The 25,826-nt window shown below is 41.2% G+C and overlaps 1 protein-coding gene across 1 annotated transcript in view; it reads left to right on the top strand.

The window, feature by feature from the left end:
* The window catches only part of KIF26B (kinesin family member 26B), a 639,143-nt gene that overhangs the window by 212,966 nt on the left and 400,351 nt on the right, over window positions 1-25,826 (top strand). Inside the window, exon 3 of the mRNA XM_043962875.1 lies at window positions 20,142-20,678. Within this exon, the coding sequence (XP_043818810.1) occupies window positions 20,142-20,678 (537 nt within the window). The remainder of the gene's footprint in view (window positions 1-20,141; window positions 20,679-25,826) is intronic.

The raw sequence follows: 25,826 nt of genomic DNA, 5'->3' as shown, positions 1-25,826 counted from the left end.
TTCCTCCCATGTTCCACTACTCCACCCAATGAGAAAGAAAGAAAAACAAAACACCTATTACAAACATGCATAGTCAAACAAAATAAATTCCATCATTAGCCATGACCAAATTTTTAAAAAAGGCTATAATCTGCACTGAGCTCATAACCTCTATGCGGAATACTAACAATATTCCAACAAAAGAGACCGGAAAGGGCTTTGGCCCCTTTAAGTGCTGAAAGGTTCTCAGTGGATAGTAATAAATGGGAGTAGTTTAAATTACAGCATTCACAGTTATGATTTTGCTGAAGGATCAAGGCATGTTAACAGGGAAACTTCTATAAGCCCATTTCACTACCACCTTGTCCCTTGGAAATACAATGAGCTCATTAATGCTTGGTTATTTAATAGAAATAAACAGAAAAAAATCGCCATATTAGTTACCTAGGGTTTAAGGGCATTGTATAATGCTACAGTATATTGGTGTAATGAATTAAGTTCTAACAAAAGTGCCCATGCTTAGGTAACAATAAATCAAGGTATACGTTTTGCAGAAAAAGCAGCTGAAAATGGGTTTGTAAATAATAATGTGGAAAGGTCTGGTATTAATCAAACTGCTGTGCACAGTTGGTTTCTATTTTCAACTCTAAAATAGACCCATAGTTAATACTGAATATATCTATATTTGAAGCATAAAGAACATAATTATGTAGTCTTTTATGAAGGAAACCTCAGTGTAAATCAGTGTAGAATTGTGCCTGAAATAGGATTACAGAATTCTATTCCTCAAATTCTTTGTCATGGAATAATTAAATTAAATTATGCTACATCCTTGCAGATAGCCTCTTGCCCACATAACAGGCCAATAGAAGAGAATGGTGAGAGACCTATATGTGTGTGTATATATATGTATATATACACATACACACATATACACTATATATGTATATATACATGTATATGTGCTACATATAAAATATATGTAGTTGTTGCCTTTTATATTTAGGAAAGATGCTCTCTACTCCTCAGAATCTTTCTTTGCTACCATTAATGTCATCTGTTCATCTGGTGGGAGAGAGACAGAGACAGAGAGACTCCTTTCTCATTTGTGGCCGTTAGTTGCACTATTTGTACAGTTTGTCCCTTTTTTGTGGGGCATTGAGGGTTAAGTGACTTGCCCAGGGTCGCACAGCTAGTAAGTGTCAAGTGTCTGAGGCCGGATTTGAACTCAGGTCCTCTTACATCCAGGGCCGGTGCTTTAACCACTGGGTCACCTAGCTGCCCCCAATGTACAGTTCATCTTATATAGTGATTTGTCTCTGTTTCAGGCTTTGGGCTCCCTGTCAACTCTGACATTGAGTTGCTTTCTAGACTGAATTTTTAGGTGCCCTTGTTTCAAATTATACTTCAGTTTTCATAAGCACGTCTCCTTCTTGTCCTAGATACCTCATTTTTTTACTTCTTACCCTTCCACAAAAGACTGTTGCCTTATTATGACTTAGAGGTGACTGGGTTGTTGAAGGCAATGCCAGTGGAGTATAAACCCTGCAGGTTGTACCAGTCTGGAAAGCTTTCAAGTCCCCATGTACTTTCTGAGGACCGACCTAGCTAAGGAGAGAAAGGTTCATCCCCAAGAGCTTGGTGAATGGGTGATGATTTCTTTGACCATGGTGACCTAGGAAATGAAGATAAGTACACGAAGCCCTCAATTTCGTGTGGCCCCTTCTGCTTCTACTGGTGGAATAGGGCTAGAAAAGGAGACTTGAAAAATATGGATATTGATATAAATGGAGGTACTCTAAAGGTGAGATCTTTGCCCAATGACAAATCAGCTAACACACAATTGGAGAAACTGAACCTTGTCAATACTGACGTTCTTGATGGAAATGAAAACAGGAGACACGAGGAAGTTGCTGCTAAAGGCAAGGAAGAGTCACTGGTTTTCCTTCAAGAGGTGAATGAAGGAGTTCAGGAAGTTGGTTTCATTGTGAGCCCAAAGACAACAGTAAGAATAATTCTTAGGTATACTTGTTTTTCCCATTTCTCTGTGCCTGTAATGAACATAAACAAAAGACCACCAGGAAGATAGTGGCAGCTTATGGGTGAACATTTGTTACCTAGAAATTATATGAAGAACTTGACAAAATACTAAAAGCAAATCAGCATGTTAAGGTAGGCTTGAGGCTTAAGATCAGCACCAAACTAATGTAGTCTGAGATCCCTAAATTGTGGGTTCCTGAAACCTACACATAGGTTCAATGCATAACTAGTTAGCATCTATTCAAAAGCACAGCTTACAACTTCCAGTTATGTTTGCCCCACTTTTAAAACATATTAAATAAGAGACCATATTAATCCAAAGTAAAAGAAACTTAATCAGGAGGCCGTTAGGTGGTGCAGTGGATAGAGTACCTACCCTGAAGTCAGGGGGACCTGAGTTCAAATGTGGCTTCAGACACTTGCTAGCTGTGTGACCCTGGGCAAGTCATTTAACCCCAATTGACTAAAAAAAAAAGACATTTAATGAAACAGACAGTAAGGTATATAATTCTCTATCCTCATCCCCACCCCTTAACCATAGGGACACAGTTTCTTGCCTATTTCCAAATCACCATTGACGGAAGGAACATGCATAGGGAAAACCTGAAGTCAGAGAAGTTTTCAGGCTGTATCTCTCTTGGAACCTTTCTCAGCTACTGTGGATGTCATATGCTGATCCATAGTCTCCGCCACTAGGCTGCTTCTTTCTTCAGCCACATCCTATATATCCCCGGCAAAGCTACATCCCAAATTCATTCCTAAGTATGCAAGTCCTGAGATCCTGTTCTTTATTGGACTTGGGCTCTGGTAAGATCATTGCTTACACTTCTACCTCTGTAGTGCCAATTGACTGGTGAAAGGTTAGCTCCTGACCTTGAAATTGACTTGAAAAGGCAGGGAATTCACTCTTTAATCCTATGTTTTCAGAGACTCTGTGATGTGTTAGAATGAGTGGTATATTTGGATATGGAGGCCCTGGGGGTTGATCCTGGCTCTCCGACCTGTTCAGTGCATGGACACGGGCAAGCCACTTCTCTTTGGGTCTCTATTTTGTCACCTTTGGAATGAAAGGGGTTACACGAGATGACTTCTAAGGTCCCTTCCCCCTAAGGGTTATGCTGGGTTCTTAGAAATGACTTTGGACTCTGAACAGTTCCACTTCCTTCTTGAGGAAAGCAGGAAAAGAAACTGAACCACTAGTCCAACCACTGAAGGGACTTCAAAACTTTTAATGAGTCAACCAACAAGCATTTACAAAGCTCTTGCAACGTTTCCCTCACATAATCCAATTAAATTGTTTTAGTCCCAAAGAAACCCTTTGAGATTCTGTGATCCTAGGAAATCCCACCTCTTCAGGGGAGGTGGGCCTATGATAACTCCTAACTGGAAAACTGGAAGTCTCCCATACTCTCCTCTTCCTCACAATTTAATTCTACTGAATAGAATGGCTCAACCAGGCAAAAATAATCTATATACATTTCAAAAATGGGGCTAAGTCAAGTCAACCAGCACTTATTAAAATACCTGTGTCATGCCAGGTACTGTGCTAAGTGCTAGGAATACAAAGGCCTCCCTCCCCCCCCAACAATCCTTGCCCTCAAGGAACTCACAGTCTAATGGATGAGACATTATGCAGACACCTATGTACAAACTAGCTATATACTGTATGCACTTGAGATAATCAGCAGAGGGAAGAATGGAAAGGGACAATGGGAAAAGTTTCTCACAGAAGGTGAGACCTGATGTAGTGTAGAGTTGACCCAACCAAAGCCCTCATTTCTCCTGGACAGTTTATTCTTAGGCAAGGTCAGATCCCGGGCCTCAGCCCTATGACTCTGGGAAATTCTCAACTTGTTTTGAGATCTGTAACCTAAGTCCAAGTGTGGTGGTTGGGTTTTGGTTTTTTTTTTTTTTCCTTCTTGGTTTGGCTATTGGCTGGAGTGACAGCTTTCCACCTTCCTGCTCCCTCCTCCTCCTTTTTAGTCACTTAGGGGATATTTGGGGAAAGATTTTTGTAATCTTAGCCCTCTCTAGACCACACAAGTTAAAGAGGCAAATTGCTTCTTGAACTTATCTGCCCTTACCTTTTTCAGGATAGATGATGGGGGAAAAGTGGATAATGGTAATGTTGTAGGGAGGGGAAGATAGGTTTAGGATTTGAACTGGGGGATGGGTTTACACCTCACACTTAGAGATCTCCTATGTAGGGCCTTCTGTAAAAGAGCTTATTGTCCACATATTTCTCATTGACTGGCTTATAAAGGGGAGTGTGTGTGTGTGTGTGTGTGTGTGTGTGTGTGTGTATGTATATGTGTTTGTGTGTGTATGTGTATGCAGTATGGAAAGGGGAAATGTCTGGCTCCTCTAAGCTCTAAATGCATTCATTGAATACCTGCTGTGTGTACTTTCCTTTTGGGACTGTTCATATCCTGTGTAAGTCCAACAGCCCAGAGATTTGGGCTTTAAAAAAGTGGCGGTGTGAATAGGATACTGTGAACTCTGTTGAGCACCAGTTCCATATACAATGGAGTAAATAGAATCGGGCCATGGGGAATGAACTGTTGAACTGTTCAAACTGAACTAAACAACCCCCTATAAGACTGCAGGGCCTACAAACAAAAGACAGAAAAACCTCTTTAAAATATATACAGGTATATATATATATATATATATATATATATATATATATATAAAGCTCAAATGTCTAATCATATAGGAATGAAAGACAACAGGATAGTTATAAACAGGGACTTTCTATATGGAGTCACCTTTCCAATTCTGATTGACAAGTAACTATTTCCCCCCGTGTAGTTCTCTCCTGATGTTCCTAGCCTTGGTTTGCCTAGAGGAGCAGCTTTGGGGTAAAGTCAGAGACATTGCAATGTTGGCCTGATGATGATGGTATTAATGATATTGATAATTTGTTGTTGTTGTCATTTTTAGTCACGTCTTGCTTTTCATGGCCCTTTTCAGGGTTTTCTTGGCAAAGGGACCGGAGTGTTTTTGCCATTTCTTTTGCCATTTCCTTCTCCAACTCATTTTACAGATGAGAAAGCTGAGGAAAATAGGATTAGGTGATTTGCCCAGAGTCACACAGCTAGTGAGTGTCTGAGATTAGACTGGAATTCGAGTCTTCCTCACTCCAGCCCTGGCACTCTATCTGGTGTCTGGTACCACCTCACTGCCCATTGTAATAATATATCAATCCGGGGCGGCTAGGTGGCGCAGTGGATAGAGCACCGGCCCTGGAGTCAGGAGTACCTGAGTTCAAATCTGGCCTCAGACACTTAACACTTACTAGCCGTGTGACCCTGGGCAAGTCACTTAACCCCCAATTGCCTCACTAAAAAAAAAAAAAAATAATATATCAATCCATTAGTAAATCAAAAGACATTTAAACATACCAGGGATTGTCCTGTTGGAGGATCAAATTTGGTAATATTTGTGAAGCTCTTAGTACAGTGCCCAACACTACTACATATTGAAATAGTAGGTCCTATATGAATGCTTATTTCCTTCCCTACACCCTACTAGTGGGTGGGATTCCAACGATCATAAAAAGTCCCTGCTCCTATGGAGCTTACATTCTTTGTGTGTGTGTGATACATATATAAGTAGATGGAAAAAAATATACAGACTAAATACCATGTGTTATTTAGGGGGAAGCCCTAGTAGCTGGGAGCAGGATTAGGAAGGACCTCCTTTGTGCAGCAGGTGGTACTTGAGCTGAGTTCTGAAGGAAGCTAGGAATTCTGAGAGAACTAGAGGTTAGGAGGGAGTGCATTCCAGGCAGAGGGGATGGCTTCTGCAAAGGCATAGCCGTGGAAGATTTGATGTCATGTGTGAAGGACAGAAAGTAGGCCAGTCTGGCTGGACTGTGGATCATATGAAAGGGTGTAATGTATAATAACTCTTGAAGAGTAGATGAAGCTAGATTGGGAATGGTTTAAAGATGAAACCAACAACAAAAAAAAGATATTTCTATTGATTATGGAGGCAGTAGGGAGCCACGGGAACTTCTTGAGTAGGGGAATGCCAGGAACATAACCTCTGCTTTAGGAGTATCACTTTGGTAGCCCTGTGGAGGAAGGATGAGAGAGGGGAGAGATGGGGCTGTGATTTCACCAGGAATGGGAGCTCATTCTACTGCGGCAGATTGCAACCCTTCTACATTTTCTTGTGCTGGTCCTGTTTGTGTTTTTTCATATTTCCTCCCTAGAGCATCTGCCCAACAAAATATCCCTTTTTTAAAATATCAAGATACAAGCCCTTGGGCTGTCTGTGGACTGTCTTGCAAATCTTGCTAGAGGCGAGCCCCCTTGCCCTTTCAATGGATAGAGTTCAGGGCCTAATGTCACAAGAATCATCTTCCTGAGTCTAAATCTGGCCCCAGACACTTACTAGCTATGTGACCCTGGGCAACTCATTGAACTCTGTTTGCCTCGGTTTCCTCTTGTGTAAAATAAACTGGAAAAGGAAATGGCAAACCACTCTGGTATCTTTGCCAAGAAAAACCCAACAGGGTCAAGAATAATTGGACATGACTGAATAACAAGGAGTTTGGACTTGATTCTGTAGTCAGTGGGGAGTTGGTGAAGTTTTTGGAGCAGGGGAGCAACATGATTAGAACTTGGTTTTTGTGTTAAAATGTCCTTTATCCCATCAGAACCCTTTGAGGCACCTCATCTCATAGTTACAAGTCCAAGGAAAGCCAGCCAAGTAAATTCACACATCGTTTCATGCATACAAAGCAAATTAATGAAAGCAAAAACCATTAGGCAATTTTATAATGAGATAATTAGCAGACTTCTTAATATCTTTATGTTAATACAACCAGTTACAACTAGAAAATAAATCCATTTGCCACCTGATGGCACATTAAAGACTGCATAGCTAGTTGTGAAAATCTAAAGGTGAAATTTCATTGTAATGTGATTAATACTGCATCTCTACCTGATGTTTTTTATGCTGTTCAGATAAGGGGAAGTACATGAGATACCGAGTGAATCAACTATTCCATGTTATGCTGTAGATGGTATTCATGAAAAGATCTCTTTCTCACTTGGGCCAGGCTGCCAATAAGGTGAATTTCAACCCCTGTACTATCAACTAATCAATTTAGCAAGCATTTATTATGCTCCTCCCATGCTAGGAACCAGGAGTACAGGTAAGGAATGAAAAGATCCCTGTCCTCAAGGAGAGCCTCTAGGTGGTGCCATAGTGCATAGAGCGCCAGGCGGGAAGACTCATTTTCATGAGTTCAAATCCAGTCTCAGACACTAGCTGTGTGACCCTGGGCAAGTCACTTTAACCCCACTTGCCTCAGTGTCCTCATCTGTAAAATAACTTGCCCTGGATCACACAGCTATGAAGTGCCTAAGGCCAGATTTGAACTCAGGAAGATGAGTCTTCCTGACTCCAGCCCTGCCACTCACTCTATCCACTATGCCACCTAGATGCCACTTCCTGGCACATAGTAGGCATTTAGTAAATCCTAAATTATTAATTGAAGGAATTGTACTTAGGGTCAGGCAGATGCATACCTAGCAACTTTTACATCTGGGGCTAGCCATACAAAATACACCTCATACACTGGAGCTGATAGCTGGGAGGAAATATTGCCACATGGTGGATTATTCTTCTTATTAGCTAGACGCTTAGCTCAATTATTTGCACACTGGTAAAAGACTTCAGGTATTATCAATGCCCCCTAAATGTTGACACCTCAGAAAAACCCTATTACTCTGTCCTAGTTACAGCCTTGACTGTGGGAAGGGCATGGTTCTATAGACAAAGGGGCTTAATATCCTTGTCCTTAAAAGGCTTAATGTGTAGCCTGGGAGCCAGGACATGTTGCTGGATATATTTTTTTAAAAGGCTTTTTATAGTTATGATTAACAACACCTTTCACAGTCTTTGGAGGAGTTCGTGGGCAGCTCTCAGGAGGCTGAGGTGTGAATTAGAATTATGCTTTCTGAAGATGGAAAAAGTCAAATCACCTGAAACATTTTTCACAGGTTTCTGCAAGCCACCATGTCAATCCAATTCCCTCCTTCCAACTTCAGATGGAGCAGCCTCTGATACATAAACAGCTGTGTCCTTCAGACGGAATGTTTGGGTGTCATCTTAGTCAGCCTCTACCTCTGTGTTGGGCAGCTAGGTGGCACCATAGTACATAGAGCTCCAGGCCTGGAGTTAGGAAGATCTGAGTTCAAATTCAGCCTTAGATATTTACTAGCTGTGTAACCCTGGGCAAGTCACTTAACCCTGTTTGTCTCCGTTCTTCATCTGTAAAATGAGCTGGAGAAGGCAAACCAGTCCAATGGTCACAAGGGGTCACAAGGAATAGGACACGACCGAACAACAACAACAACCTTTGTGTTGTCACCCAGCTTATGGCAGTCTAGAGTAGGTTCTAGGTACTACATTTTAGGTCAATTTAATTTATATGGTTTTGAATTTTGACATTTCATTCTTTGTTTTTTTCTTGCATGTTCAGGAATAATAATAGCTGATTAATAAGAGACTTAAAAAGCATTTTACATATTTCTTTAATTTGATCCACATGAGAACCAATCAAGGTAGGTAGTACAGGCATTATTAGCACCCTTATATTATAGATGGTTAGACTGAGGCCTATTGGGGTTAAGGAATTTATCTAGGGCCACAAAGCTACCAAGGGTTGGGGTGAGGTGACTAGGAATCAAACCCAGGTGTTTTTTGACACCTAGGCTGATATCTTTTTCACTTCACTGCATTTCCTTTCCATATCTAAATTTCCTTTCTTTATATTTCATTCATTTATACCAAGGGTTAGCAAACTATGACAGGAAGGCCAGATCTAGTACTACCTGCTTTTATATTATCTCACAAAGCTAAGAATTAAAAAAAATATTTAAAAATACAATAAAACTTTATTTTAAAATGTAAAAAACCATTCTCAGCTCCTGGCTTTGTGGTTGGGTTGCCCTTCTGGCTATATTTTCCCAGCTCCTTATTTAAACCATAGCTGGGGTTTAACCGAGTTAAAAGAATAAAAAGAAAGGATGTGGATGGAGACTTGACAAAACTTAGCAACTTAGGAGATATAGAAGGTGAGGAAGAGAGAAGAGCCAAGACTGACTCTGAGTAAAATACATGTAGAGCATTCGTATGCAGAACTTGAAAAGAACATAGATGAAATAGGAAATCCAAAGCTAGAAGAAGGTTGGAAGGATAAGGATTTTTCTGAGGACACATTTTATGAAACTCTACCAGGCCTGCCTCACGGAGAATCTGGTAAGGATAATAGAGACAACAATGGTAATGATGATCGTGATAAATAATAGCCCACATGTAAATCCAATGAATCCTGGACTTGATGTCATGAAGACCTGGAGCTGAATCCCATCTCAGATACTTACTGGTCACATGACCCTGGACAGGTCCCTTAGCGCTTCTGAGGTTCAGTTTCCTTATCTATAAAATGGGGACAATAAAAGCACCTCCCCCATGGGGTTTTTTATCACTGGGATAATTTATATCTATCCCCTTTTAAAATCATAACAAATGATACAAAAGTCTGGGTATTTTCCATAGAATGTATGAATGTGTGTGTGGAAAGCCTTCAATGATAGACACCTCACAATATGATAATAATTTTTTTCTCCTCCTGCCTTTAGTCAGAAGACCCATGTTTAAATCTCATCTCTGACACTTGCTACCTGTGTGATTTTAGGCCAATCATTTAACCTCTGTGAGCCTCAATTTCCTCATGTGTTAAATTAGGGAATGGGACCAGATGGACCCAGAGGTCCTTTCCAGTTCTGGGTTCATAATCCTATTAAGTCTATGAACCACTGAGGTGCTCACTTCAGCAAATGGCCACTTGTGTTTAACCTGCATCTCTATCAGATGATCATTTGCTTTGTTGGTAGAAGCATATCTTCTTTTGTAAGACTTGGGAGTAAAGGGTTATGGTTTTGTTTATTTGATTATCTGTAACATATAGATGATGTAGGTTCAATGTGGGTTAATTAAGTACTATTAATAATAATAATAACAAAACCAATAATAATAATAACAACAGCTCATTTTAGAATTACAAAGTACTTTATATACACTAGCACATCTAAACTTCCCACAATCCTGTGAGGGTAGATAGTACAAATATTATGATTCACTTTTTTTTTTTATACTAATGAAGAAAGTCAGACTCAGAAAAATTAAGTGACTTCTCTGTGGTCACATAGCTAGTAAGAGATGGAGCTGGGACTCAAACTTAGGTCAAGTCCAATGTTTTTCTGTTTTCTATTTACAGCTAACTTTTAGTTGGGAAGGGGCTATGGACTATCAAATCCCTTTGCCTGTAGTACATTCATTCCTTGCCTCTACTTCTAAGGTTCAAGGCTCAACCTGGCTGCCACCTCCAAAGGGACTCCTCTTCTGATACTTCCCATATACCTTAAAATATATGCTTTGGAAGAACAAAAATCTCCCCTCTCTTCACATTTCCCTTTCTCCCTTCTTGTATTTTTAGTGCCTAACATACTACCAAAGCACATGTTGTTCAGTTCTTTGTCAGTCATGTCCGACTCTTTATGACCCCATATGTAGTTTTCTTGACAAAGATACTAAGGTGGTTTTCCATTCATTTCTCCAGCTCATTTGATAGATGAAGAAACTGAGGCAAACAGGGTTAAGTGACTTGCCCAGGGTCACATAGCTAGTAAGTGTTTGAAGCTGGATTTGAATTTAGGAAAGATGAATCTTCCTGATTCCAGGCCTAGTGCTCTATCCAATGTACTACCCAGCTGCCCATACCATGCACAAAGTAGTTACTCAATAAATGCTTGTGATTGTTGTCCTTAAGTTTGTCTTAGTTGCTCTCTCTGGCAAAAAACAAACTAACAAAAAAACCTTTTCTGCTCCACTGTATGTGGAAAAGAATGAAATATAAAGGTAGGTTGGGGAGTGAAGACAAGGGGATGAAACATCTGGTTGAAAAGGTTGCATCTATTCACTGATTTTTTGGATTATATGAAGCCACTGGGTCCCATCTCCACTGGGGCTTTTTTATTCGACCAAAGGCACGTTTTCCTACTTCTTCATTTCCATGTGAAAAGAAGCAAGACATTAATAATGGCCTCATGCCTAATGGGGATAGAATAGTCAGGTAATAAATGTCAGGGCTACTAAGATAAACAAAAAGGAATATTGTTGGCTATTCTAGGGGAAAAATGAAAATGAGATGTGAAAAAGATGTGAGTGATGCTGAGGGGGAAGTGCATTGATCTGATGGGAAGAAACCAGCTGTGGGGAACAAATAGATCATGCTCTGCATGTGGTCTACCATTGAGAGCCTCATGGGACAACATTTATGTAGGGAGATAGTCTAGGAACAGGGTGAGAAGAACATGCCTTTGAAGGGCAGCACAAATCTTGTTGAACTTGTCACTAGAGGCTCTTAGAATAATAAACAATAAGCAGACATCAACAGGAATTTGCATGGCAAGCCCTGAACATTCACTCCAGTTACTGGCACCGTGACAGACCCATTCTGCCTTAGAGGAGCACATGCTGAGGCCATTTTGGGCTCAAGTAATTTGGAAAAGAATCACCCGTTCCTCAAAAGTGGCATTAGCATTTATTGCTGGACAACTTACCCCTTGGAGGAGAATGAGATGAAAGAAGGAAGTAATGAGGAACATTAGGGAGTGACCTTGTGGGCCCATCTGATGGCGCCGGATTTCTTGCTCCCCTCATCACTATCCTAGACACGCACGATGGAAGTTGGCAGCCTACTTGATAGAAAATAATTTAAACCACCCTACTGGCTTGATGTAGATGTGTCCTTTCTGAACCATTCACATAACTTCCATCCCATAGGTTTTCTTTTGGTAGGTTTACCTTAGCTCTCTTTTCACAGGTTGGCTTCTGAGGTGACCAGGTAATATAGTGGATGGTGCATGGACCTAGATTCAGGAAGACCTGAATTTGAATCCTACCCCAGACGGTTATTAACTGTGTGACTCTGGGCAAGTCTCCTGATCTCCTTGAGCATCAGAATTCTCATCTATAACATGAGAGGATTGCATTCCAGGGCCTTGAAGGTCCCTGCTGACTCTAAATCTGTGTTCATTAGGCTACAGGGCATGGCATGGAGGTCTTAGTGAAATCCTAGGCAGATGTTTTCCTATACTATTTGGGGGGCACTCAGGGAAAACTTGGAATCTTTGAGCACTGAGGCAAGAGAAAGTATTTCCAATAGTTTATTGGGATTTTGATTAACAGGAAGATAGCTGGTGAGCCTTAACTTACTGATGTGAGGTCTCTTAGCTGAGGAAAACATTTTTTTTTTATGGGGCAATGAGGGTTAAGTGACTTTCCCAGGGTCACACAGCTAGTAAGTGTCAAGTGTCTGAGGCTGGATTTGAACTCATATCCCTCCTGAATCCAGGGCCAGTGCTTCATCCACTGTGCCACCTAGCTGCCCATGAACATTTCTTGAATGCTTACTATGTGCCAGGAAGTATCCTAAATGGTAGGGATACAAAAAGAGGCAAAAAACAATCCTACCCTCAAGGAGCTTTCACTCTAATGGAGGAGACAGCAAGTGAACCTAGGAAAATTACAGTAAAGACATTTATGTCAAGAGAGATCTTAGGGTGTTTCTTCCTGATTTTCTAATGGCTCTTCTCTGCCTCACTGTTAGCTATCTCTGGTAATGCAGAATCAAAGATGGCCCAGGGGGAATTAGATGCCCTGAATGAGTGTGGTCATGTAGACCATCTGTTGGAGGCCAATGGATTAATAACCACAAAAGCTGTCATTTATATAGCAGTTTAAATGCATCACATCAACCCTTTGAGGTAAGGAGTTGTCTGACTCTTTGTCTACTCTTTTATTCTTTTTTCTCCATTACTTGTGAATCATAGTTACTGAGTTTTTAAAGAACACTGGGGGAGATGATGGAAGGCCTTCATTTCATGGAGGGTGGCGGGGGAATGCCTTCTTGTTGTTAGGAACTTTTCATTGTCTTTCATATTATCGGCAGCTGTATAGAACTTATTTGTACAGTTATTTGCCCGCTGTTTTCTCCATTAGATAGTGAGCTACTTAGGGCTAGGGATTGTCTTTTAATCTTTCTTTGGTATCTTCAGCACTTTGCCACAGTGCCTGGAACATAGCAGTCACTCAATAAATGCTTAATGAATTGTTAATAAATGCTTATTGAATTAGTTGGGCTAAATCACAAAGACTTATTTTCTGGAAAATTTTTTCTCCATTTCATTTTGGTTTAGGACTCCATGTCTGGTAGAAGGGTAATTCTCCAGTTCATTCAGTCAGAGTAAAGGTTTTTATCCTAATTGCCTTCAGTGAGAGGGTGGATTTGAACTCAAGAAGATGTCTTCCTGACTCCAGGACTGGAACTCTAGCCACTGTGCCACCTCACTGCCCATCTACTGCCCCCAGCTGCCTCTATTATTAGTAGAAATGATACTATTATTACTTTATATAGGAGGACTGGACCTGCAATTTCATATGTGTGGAGAACTGTTGAATATTCCTCTTACCAAAGCAGATTGATAACTTTTTTTTTTTTTTTGCAATTTACAGAATTGCCTGGGGCCACAGTGCCCCTCAGAGCTGGCATTCATATATTTGCTTCAGCATTTGCAGAGCACTTTGCATATATTATCTCAAAATAATAAACATCATCACCATAAGTGGTAGCAAATTAACTTGGCATGTAGCAATGCAACTCTATGCCATCTTGCAGCCTAGGAAGCAAAGACACAGATTCTAGGCCACAATGATTTCAGCTGCCAACCAAAGACTGCCTGTCCTTCACACGGGTAGGGCCCTCCTCTGCCTGTCACCCATTTCAGGTACAGCTGCACACACAGATAACAATGACACCTTCCAATTCAAAAGATAATCCCATCATGTGAAAACTGAAATGACTGGATGGAAATGTCTTATACCTGCCGCCTTGGGGTTGGTAAATAGTGAAGGTATCTTAAAAAAAGCCCTTGTGACAAAAATCAACCAGCCTTAGGCACATTCGAAAACTTCTGGAGCCCTTGTGGTGGTCACATCTAAACCCTGCCTATTTCTGTGGGCCGAATGCTATTCAGTCCTGACCCCATATCCGTTCCCCTTGGCAATGAGGATTCCTAACACAAGGAAGATACTCAGCCAGAGTTTTATTAAACTCACAAACCAACAATTGAAATTACTTTCCAGAAACAGGACCTTTCCTTTCAAACATGATAGTCAGTTAATTTTTTGCAACCATATGCAAGGTATCACCTTTAAACTCTAGGTCAATCGGATATCACAAAGTCTCAGATTTGGCAGCTGTTGGCTTTTAGATTTGGTCCCTCTTGGGGAGTGGGATGCTCAGAACTCTCCCAGCCATCTTGGACAGAGTGGGAGCTAGATAACAGTGACTTCTGTATCACTAGATACATAAACATTAAATCTCTTATGCAGTGACCACATGCACACCCATTTTTATTTTTTAATTTTTTTGCCAGGCAATGGGGGTTAAGTGACTTGCCCAGGGTCACACAACTAATGAGTGTCAAGTGTCTGAGGCCGGATTTGAACTCAGGTACTCCCGAATCCAGGGCCGGTGCTTTAACCACTGTGCCACCTAGCCACCCCTCACACCCACTTTTGAACTCTTTTAATTTACTGATAATGAAGTGAAGGCCAGACAACAAGAGACCTTATATGTGTTGCCCACATGGATGCTTCCATTTCAGTGCATAGATTATGCTTACTTTCCTGACCTGTAAATCCTTGAGGTCAGGAGACAGGGCTTTTCTCTTTGCTTATCAACAGCCTACCCACATAAGGTGTAAATGGATCCTCAGTAAATATTTCATTATCATGAAGAGGAGGAAAGGGTGAAGAGTCATAACTTGTGTTTCTTTGAATAATATAATGGTGATGGTGATGATAGTAAGGCAGTTAGGTTGCTCAGTGGATGGTTTCCTGGGGTTAGGAAAACCTGAGTTTATATCCCACCTTAGACACTTACTTGATCCTAGGCAAATGACTTAACCTCTGCCTGCCTCAGTTTCCTTATCTGTAAAATAAGGATACTGATAACACCTATCTCCCAGGGTTGTTATACAAATAAAATGAGATATTTACGAAATGCTTTGCAAACCTTAACAGTGCTGGATACATGTCCACTATCCTTTTGAAACTCATCATCAAATCCCTGCCCATAGTTCTGAGGTAAATGGAAGTGAAAACATGTTGTATTTAAAGTTCCTATTAGACTAAAACCCTCTCAGGGGTCAGGAATCATGTTTTCTTTGTCTTTGACTGTACTACTTACTACTTAACTCTAGTTCAAATCCAGCCTCAGACACTTACTTAGCTATATACCTCAGGTTCCTCACCTATAAAGGTTGTTGAGGGGATAAAATGGGATGATATTTATAAAGAGCTTTGTAAACCTTAAAGTGCTATAAAAATGCTGGCTATTGCTGTTATCATTATTTTTGGTTAATTATTTTTTAGTCATGTCTTCCTCTTCATGTCCCCATTTGGAGTTTTCTTGGCAAAGATACTGAGCGGTTTGTCATTTCCTTCTCCAGCTCATTTTACAGATGAGGAAACTGAGGCAAACAGAGTTAAGTGACTTGCCTAGAGTCATACAATTAGCAAGTGTCTGAGGCCTCATTTGAACCAAACAAGATGAGTCTTTCTGACTTCAGGTTCAGTACTCTATCCACTGCACCACATTGCTTCCCTATAGTTAGTTCCTCATACCTAGATACTTAGGAAGTGTGACACACACACACACACACACACGTATTATTGTTGTTGTTCCTGATGATGATGATGATAATGCCCTGTCTGCTACCAGAATAGTCCTGAAAATGCTTTCAGTGGATCCTACATGAGATGAACTCATCCCAATACTTTTAGTTAATTATAAATAATTAGATGTTGTTTTGTCATTTCAGTCATCTGACTCTTTGTAACCCTATTTGGAGTTTTCTTGGCAAAGTTACTGGAGTGGTCTGCCATTTCATTCTCCTGCATATTTATAGATGAGGAAACTGAGGCAAACAGGGTTAAATGACTGGCCCAGGGTCATACTGCTAGGGTCTAAGGATGCATTTGAACTCAGGTCTTCCTGACTCCAGACCCAGCAGTCTATCTACTGCATCAGTTAGCTGCCTGTAAATAGTAAATACAATAATTTTTACCCAATGACCCACAGAATGTAATAATAATAATTATTATAATTATAATATAATATAATATAACATACAAACTTGTCTTTGGATCATTTCTATCTGAAATTCATAAAAAAAGATGAGAACTAGATAACAGTGATGATAACAATGCTACCAATAAAATTGTCTAAGATCATTGAGGTAGCAAATTGCCAAGCTAATATTTAAAGCCAGGTTTACTAATCCCAAGATTTCTTAGAGGATCCTAGATTTGGAGCTGGTAGGGAACATAGAGGTCATCTAGTCCATGCCCCCTTATTTTCCAGATGAGGAAACTAAAGTCAAGTGAGGCTAAGTGATTTGACTGAGATTACCCAGGGAATAAGTGGCAGAGCCAGAATTTTTCTCCTAGCTTCTCTGATGCTCAGTTTGATGGTCTTCCCCCCATATCATACTGCCTCCCTAAGACAATATGCTTGATAAATGGTCGTGGAACAAAAGAATAGATACTTATGCCTAAATCGAGATGAATAATAATAATCATGCAGTGTTTTTAGCCACCTTGGCCTGTGAGATGACTGAAATTTCACTGGACAAAAATATTTACAGTAGCAGGTTGTCTGACAGGTCACTTCTCATATGGTGCTTATGATGTTGGGAGCCTGTGGATGCTTTATCTGCCTGAGATTTGATCAACCATGACCCCCTACTATTTTCCATAATGTTGTATGGCAGTCTTGAGTTCCTACCTCCTGAGCCACTCCTCTGCGGCTGCCTCCTGATTTATTAATCAATTAATCATTTAATGCTGAAGAGCAGTTCACGGCAGTTAAACAGTGAAAACAAAATCCTAGAGTTTGTAATGAATTGCCCTCCCCCCTTCCCTCCAACAGGGATCTCTTGGCCTACCCTCATTCCTTAACATCCTTTGTCTTCTCTTCTCAACCCTGTCATCATTCCCACACTCCTCCCCGCCTCCCCTCCCCATTTCACATAGCGTGTTGGAGTCTCTATTGTATGGAAATCACCAGCAAGCTTTGGCTGGCCTGGCTTGCCAGTATTTTGATGTCATGAACCTTGCTAGTTATTCATAGAAAGCATTCTATTACAAGAATTCACTATGACCCAATAAAGATGCACACAGATGTGGTCCTGCCCACATTCACTCTTGCTTCATGATGCCTGTTTTTTTTAGTTTTTTTTTTTTTTAGTGAGGTAACTGGGGTTAAGTGACTTGCCCAGGGTCACACAGCTAGTAAGTGTTAAGTGTCTGAGGCCGGATTTGAACTCAGGTTCTCCTGACTCCAGGGCCGGTGCTCTATCCACTGCGCCACCTAGCTGCCCCCATGATGCCTGTTACTCCCATAGCTACCACCATTCCCATTCTTCCTACTGTTTCCTATACATATGTTGTTGTTGTTGAGTTGTGTCCAACTTTACATGATCCTGTGGACTTTTGTCCATGGGGCTTTTTTTGTCGAAGAAACTGGGGTGGTTTGCTCTTTCCTTCTCCAGTGTGCCCCTATTTTATAGATGAGAAGGCAAATAGGGATAATTGACTTGTCCAAGGTCTCACAGGTAGTAAGTGTCTGAGGCCAGATTTGAACTCAGGAAGATCAATCTTCCTGACTCCTGGCCTGGAACTCTGTGAACCCACCCCAATAAGAACTGTCCAAAAGTGGAATGGTCTACCCCAAGAGGTGGTAGATTCCCTCTTGAAGGTCTTTAAGCCAAGTCTAGATTGCCATGTTTGGAGGGTATCACAGATAGGATTCTTGTACAGTTATGAGTTGGACTGGGTAGTCTCTGAGGTGCCTGGAGATACTTTCCACTCCATGATAGGGAATCAAGAGAACTTACAGAGGGGAAGTATATGGAAAAATGGAAAAGGAGCTAAGAGAAACACAATAGCGAATTGGGTGGTAGAAGTGTGGGGGAGGGGACACACAGCAGGGACAATCACAACTTAGCTACAGTTGCCTTGGAAGAGAAAGTGATCCATCACTGGTTTCCATGGCAGTCGGGGAGGGAGAACCAGTCCCAAGAGATGCCACAGCAATGGAAACTAACTCTCCCTCCTTCCGTCTCTCTCCCTGGCCAACAGGTAGGGCTTCTGCTGCATAGTGGCATGGTCCTACAGAGGACTCTACATAAAGTATCATATAAATTTGAACTATTAATAGTGATTTGCATAAGAAATACTTTATTCCATAGTCCTAAACTCCATCCCTCCATCCCTCCTTAGCTATCCCTCTAACATGTATATTAATCATAAGAGGGGGTAGGGACAGCTAGGTGGCACTGGCCTTTGAGTCAGGAGGACCTGAGTTCAAACCCAGCCTCAGACACTTGACACTTACTAGCTGTGTGACCCTGGGCAAGTCACTTAACCCCAATTGCCTCTAAAAAAATCATAAGGGGGAAGGATGCAGATAACTTAATTATGAATCTGTTCATTATGATTACCAGGGGAAAAAAACCCACCAAAACCAAGTATGTGCCTATGTAAGTGACCACATAACCCCCTTACTCAATAAATGCCAGGGTCTTGCTCATGTCTCTAGTATGAACTATAGACTCTGGCTTTTAAAGCCCTTCACAATCTCAACCCAACCTTGCCTTTCTGACCTTATTATACATTACTTCCCGTCTCTGATCTAGCCAAACTGTCCTCCTTCTTATTTCTCAGATCCTGTACCCCATCTCCCATCTCCGTGCCTTGTTTTGGCCATCCCTCCTGCCTGGATTGCACTCTTACCTTATCTCTTCTCTGCCTCATACAAAACCTTACTTCCTTCAAGATTAGCTCAACCTCTACTTTTTCCGTGAAGCCTTTCCTGACTTCAGCCTTCTCTACCTGCCTTTCCCCCATCCCCACCCATAGCTTCTAGTGCTCTCCCTCTCAAAACTACCTACTACTAAAAAACAAAAAAACCCCAAAACAACAACAACAAAAAAACTAAACTACCCACTACTGATTTTGTGGTTTTTAAAAATCTTTCCATTATGTACTAATATGTGCATGTTCCATTTCTTTTTTTCTTTTTTTTTTTTTTTGCAGGGCAATGGGGGTTAAGTGACTTGCCCAGAGTCACACAGCTAGTAAGTGCCTGAGGCCAGATTTGAACTCAGGTCCTCCTGAATCCAGGGCCAGTGCTCTATCCACTGCACCACCTAGCTGCCCCCCATTTCTTTTTTTATCATTTAATTTTTTAAAAAAAATTTTTGTGGGGCAATGGGGGTTAAGTGACTTGCCGAGGGTCACACAGCTAGTAAAAAGTGTCTGAGGCCAGATTTGAACTCAGGTCCTCCTGAATCCAGGGCTGGTTCTTAATCCACTGCGCCACCTAGCTGCCCCTGCATGTTCCATTGCTAATGAAATGTAAGCAATTTAAAGGCAAGTCCATTTTTTTCTTTGTTAAAACCCGTGCTTAGCTCAGTGCCTGGCCTATAGAAAGTGCTTAATAAATGCTTATTAACCTGAAAAAAATATTATCTACCAGTTAAAAAAGGGAAACTGGCCAGTGAATTCTACTCATTTACTTTTGACTAGTCTGGGAAAGATGGCTCTTAAATTGTTTTTTGTTTCAAGAGGACCTGAGTTCAAATCCAGCCACAGACACTTGACACTTACTAGCTGTGTGACCCAGAGCAAGTCACTTAACCCACATTGCCCTGCAAAAAAAAAATTGTTTTCTGAAAATGATTAAAAACTTTTGCTGTGAGAGGTTTCAATATGACTGATGTTAATAGCCATCAATACTGCACTTCCATGTGGTTCTTTGGATGTATCCTGAGCTTAGCTCAACAACTAGTCGTTGAAGTTGAATGGACCTGGCCTGGTGGCTCCCTCCTCTTTCCCCACCCAATGTCCTCCTGGTACAGTAGCAGCCTGGAGTTAAATACCTTTCCTTTTCTCTGTTGCTTTTTCTCTAGGACCCTGCCTTCTCTTCTGCCATCCATGATAAGCTCCAGGTTCCCAACACCATCCGGAAAGCTTGGAATGAACGGGACAACCGCTGTGACATCTGCGCGACTCACCTGAACCAGTTGAAGCAGGAGGCCATCCAGATGGTGCTCACCTTGGAGCAGGCTGCCAACAGTGAGCACTATGACACGTCCCCAAGCTCGCCTCCACCACTTGCCAACCTCCCTGCCTTGGTGGGACCCCGGCACGTGGGTGGCCTCCAGCAGCCGCGAGACTGGGCCTTTGTGCCCGCTTCCTATGCCACTTCCAACTATACAGGCTTCATCACCAACAAGCATGGCGGCAAGCCCAATAGCCTTGGGGTTGGCAGTGGGGCAGAGAAGAAGAATGGATCCCCTACTCACCAGGCCAAGGTCAGCCTCCAGATGGCCACCAGTCCCAGCAATGGGAATATCCTCAACTCTGTGGCTATCCAGGCCCACCAGTATCTGGATGGCACCTGGTCCCTGTCCAGAACAAATGGAGTCACATTATACCCCTACCAGGTAAGTGGCTATTGGGGTTGGCTTGAAGCAGAATTATGAAATAAGCAATTGGTGTTTACTTCCCCTTTTCCCTTTTGGCACCCTTCTCTAAATCAGTTGTATAGTTACCAGAGGCAGTACAGTGGGTCGGAAGTCAGAGGACCTATGTTCAAATGCTACCTGTGATACTTACGATCTGTGATCACGGGCACGTTACTTCAGGCCTCTAAGTCTCAGTTTCCTCTTCTGTAAAATGAAGAGGGGGGTGGACAAACTGGTCTAAGTTCTCTTTTATATCTAAATCTGTGATTCATTCTTATGAACTACTGGTTGTCCAAGGTTCTCTCTTCACCCACCAGGGCCTTACCTCCTGGGGGAAATGCCACATGTACCAAGCCTTCCACTCTTATCAGTTCCACTACTGATTCTGATTTATTCAGTCATATAATGCCAGTCACAGAATCCTGGGGTGCTATATTTTTAGGGCTGAAAGAGTTTCAATGGGTTGTCTAATCTAATCCCTGTGAAGTGGACTCATTGTTTTTGTCAGTTTACCCCCATACTTGGTCATTCAGTTTTGAACTGAATCTCATGGTCTTGTTTCGTAAACTGATCTGATAAATTAATTCATGCTCAGGTGTTAATGAAGGATGATGGCTCCAAAGTGACAATGGGTGAATTTATATAATCTAAGGCAATGGATCCCAACCTCTTCAAGTGTGGGTACCCCTCTTTAACATAAAATTTCTGAGATACCCACATAAAAGGATTTGTACTATGTAATAAATCTATTGATAGAGAAAATTCTTGAGGACAAAAAGATACCATGAATTTTGTTGTTGTTCAGTTGTGTTCAACAATTTGTGTCCCCATTTGGGGTTTTCTTGGCAAACACACTGGAGTAGTTTGCTATGTCTTCTCCAGCTCATTTTACAGATGAGGAAACTGAGGGAAAGAGGGTGAAAGAACTTGCCCAGGGTCGCATAGCTAGTAAGTGTCTGAGGCAACTTTTGGACTCAGAAAAATGAGTCTCCTTGACTCCAGGTGCAGTACCCTATCTACTGTCTTACCTACTTGTCCCACTATGAATTTAGTAACCCTTTAAAATGAATTTATATTTTATTAATAACAACAACATTTGTATACAATTGAAAAGAGTAACATCTATGCATAAGACATAGAATTTATTCAATATATAGATTTCAATGCCCTCTGAATAACCTGGGTATTTCACATCTTACAGGTTAACCCAGCATCTTTTGATCCCACAACAGGAATGGAAAATAATTTTTTCTAAGTTCTGGATGATGTACTTTTTCTTACTTAAGTTTGTTGCATCTGAAAATTTAGAGTGGGATTGGAGTTTGACAATGATTATCTTGTCCAGCTTAGATGAAGTGACATATCCATGATTATAGCTTGGTAGAGCTAAGACAGTGTTCTTATCTGACTCCCTGATTCTTTTCGTTTGCAAAATTTATGATTCTAAGGATACATCTCACCTTTGCCTTAGTTGGGAAATATTCAGGGAAATAAGCAACTTGGGCCTTCTTTGAGCTTATATTAAATATTATCCAGTGTCTTCTATTTGCATCTCTCTGCCCTCTCTCTCCAATACCTGACTTTTGCCCATTTCCCTATTTTTAGTGCCATCACCAAAGCTAAACTATAAGCATTTGCAGTTTATTATTATTCCATGACAGAAATGTACTGGGTATTAACCACAGCATTGAAGCTTAATACTTAAAAAAAGGAAATTAAGAATAGCCACATGTTAGCAAGTTTAGGTAGAAGGGCAGACTTAAAACTATTACCTAAAATGATATTTGAGGATTATCTATTTAAATTTTTTTGTGTGTGTGTGTGTGAGTCAATTGGGGTTAAGTGACTTGCCCAGGGTCACACAGCTAGTGTTAAGTGTCTGAGGCTGGATTTGAACTCAGGTACTCCTGAATCCAGGGCCGCTGCTCTTTCTACTGTGCCACCTAGCTGCCCCTAAATATTTTTTTTAAATAGCAACAGATCCTTATAAAGCCTTTTAAATTCTATAAAGTACTTTACATTTATTATCTCATTGGAGTCTCACAAACCAACGAAGCAGGTATTACAGAGATCATCATCTCCATTTTACAGATGAGAAAACTGAGACATAAAAATGATTTGCAGGTTAGCTAGGTGGCACAGTGGATAGAGCACCAGTCCTGGATTCAGGAGGACCTGAGTTCAAATGTGACCTCAGACACTTAACACTTACTAGCTGTGTGACTCTGGGTAAGTCACTTAATCCCAATTGCTCCCCCCCCCAAAAAAAAAAAGATTTGCTCATGATCACATAGCAAATAAATGCCAGAGGCCAGTTTCTACCCCAGGCCTTCCTGTTTTCAATTTATTATTCATGCCACCTTTTCCCCCTTTCTCATTTTTCTAACACATTTTTCCCCCTCCATCACATGTGGATAAGAAAGAAATGCTCATATAATGAGATCTTTGTTTTCCCAGCTTGAGGTCCTGTTCAGTACAACTTACAAGGACCACCAGCTTGAGAAGGTTCCACTTGTGAATTGTCTTCCTAACAGGTCTTTATTGCCTCCTTTCAAGTCCAACACATACAAGGTCACACATTTTCCTGAGCTACAGGGACCAGAGGAAATCTCTCTGGGATAAAGAGATTTGGTATCTGGCTATGAATTGGTGTCCTCCTGTGTCATGACTTTGTCAGGCTGATGCCCAGGGACAGTAGCTATGGGACTGGCTAGACTTGATGTCTCCTGCTGTGGGCATCTCCCTGCAGTAAATATACTTTTAGTTCAACAGTCTAGACAACTTGTCAGAAATGATTGAATGCTCTGATAGCCGGCCTTATTTTCCTGTTCCCATGTTTAAAAAGGAAAAAAGGAGCAAACCCTCTCTCTGGAAAACTGCCACAGGCCACTGCATCTGCCCAGCTGTGCCCTGAGGATTGCCCCTCCAGAGAAGGGGAAAGTGTTCTCAAAATTCTCTGAAGGATCCCCTCCCCCCATTTCTGCAGTCTAGCCTTCTGAAGGGAAGTGGAGGTAATGGAGGTTTGCCTATCTCTTTTTTGGATGTGTGGAACAGTACAGAAGAAAGATAAGGCAGAACTTTTTAATAATTAGGGTTGCTGTACGTTGGTCCACATTTCCAAAGGACTTTGACGATTTTTCTCTGAGGTTTTTCAAAATAGGATAGATTCTCAATTATCTGGGGTGACTTATAGTTCTTAAGATGGGGTCCATGAACTTACTTTAAAATATTCTTGATAGGGGACAGCTAGGTGGTGCTGTGGATAAAGCACTGGCCCTGGATTCAGGAGGACCTGAGTTCAAATCCAGCCTCAGACCCTTGACACTAGCTGTGTGACCCTGGGCAAGTCATTTAATCCTCATTGCCCCCCCCCCAAATTTTTGATAACCGTAATTCAATATTTTGACTTTCTTTGTAATCCGATGTGTCTTATTTTATGTATTTAAAAACATTATTCTGAGAAGTGGTCCATAAGCTTCATTCACCAGGTTGCCCAACAGGGTTCATGACACAAAAAATGTTCAGAACCCCTGCTGTACAGTGAGAATTTTCCTGAGGGCAAAGAAAGAGACTAGATAACCTCCCAAGGTCTAGAGATGCCAAATTATTTCCTGTAACTGTATTTCTAAAACGTGGAGGCAAGAGCAAAGTTGAATGAAAAGTCCCTCAGTTTAACACTGGGAGTAAAGAAATAGCAACACTAGAGGCAAGTCTGAGCTCACTGGTGGTGAGTCAAATGTGAAGTTGGTTCTGGGCACAACCCAGATACCCTTGTGCATTTAAATATCAATCCTTGGGGGCAGCTAGGTGGCACAGTGGATAGAGCACTGACCCTGGAGTCAGGAGTACCTGAGTTCAAATCCCGCCTCAGACACTTAACACTTACTAGCTGTGTGACTCTGGGCAAGTCACTTAACCCCAATTGCCTCACTAAAAAAAAGAACAAAACAAAATAAATATCAATCCTTGGATACTTTGAAAGTCCTTCATGAGTCCTTTCTTCACCAATGCAGATTAGAGCACCTCCCTATACACTCTTGATCCCTGTGTAATTCTTTCCAATGCCTTTTTTCCCCTGGGGCAATGAGGGTTAAATGACTTGCCCAGGATCAAACACCTAGTAAGTGTTAAATGTCTGAGGTCAGATTTGAACTCAGGTTCTCCTGAATCCAGGGCCGATGCTTTATCTACTGCACCACCTAGCTGCTCCCTCCAATGCCTTTTTAAAAACCAGTCCTTTATAGAGGATCTATCCAATGCTAGAGGTCTTCCTTTGGTTCTTTTAATAATGGAGTCCTAAATGCCATCTCAAATGTTTGATTTCTGGTTGACAGTGAGATGACCCAATTATATTGTCAGGGAAAGAAGCTGCCTCTTCATTTAATGGCTATCTTACTGCCGCTGACTTCTCTGTCTCTGAATCTCTCTGTCTCTCTCTGTCACTCTGTCTCTCTTTCTCTCTCTCTCTGTCTTTGTCTCTGTCTTGATCTATCATCTATCTATACCTAGCTAGCTAGGCTGAGAGATAGATACATCTGTATAGGTACACATATACTGTATGTGTATACTGTCTATATATACATAATGTATAGATGTGCTCTGTGAGCAAAGCAGAATTGCATTAGTTCAAAAGAAACATGAGATGTACTATTGATGCCCTGCCTGTGCTAGAACCTTCCGAGTTTGTATTGGTCTGATAAGTCACAGTTGAATACACTATACCCTCACCTCAACATATTGATGTCATTTTGGTCCTCTTTGAGCACAAAGGACAACAACCAACATATATACATGCATATATACACATATATACATACATATATGCAACAAAAATATGTACATATATGCAATAGGTATGGAATGACATGATTAAAGGTATCTCTTTTGCACCAGAAACATCCTTGGACTTATTCTTTTTCAGCAGACATTTCTCAGTCCCACGTTTGCATATTTTGTTGATGGTGAAGATGTATCAGATGTTGTCATCCTTAAGAAAATAGCTGTTATTGGCATCTTCCAGGTTCTCTCTGGCTTGTTGCATTAGAGGAAGTGTATTAAGGAGCACCTGTATGGGGGTGGGGAGGGTGGGAGAGAGGAACTATACTAAACCATTAAATGAAGAGGAGA

The sequence above is a fragment of the Dromiciops gliroides genome, chromosome 4, assembly GCF_019393635.1.
Source record: "Dromiciops gliroides isolate mDroGli1 chromosome 4, mDroGli1.pri, whole genome shotgun sequence".
Classification (NCBI taxonomy): Eukaryota; Metazoa; Chordata; class Mammalia; order Microbiotheria; family Microbiotheriidae; genus Dromiciops; species Dromiciops gliroides.
Note: the sequence above shows the minus strand (reverse complement) of the source record. Positions and strands in the feature narration are given on the sequence as shown.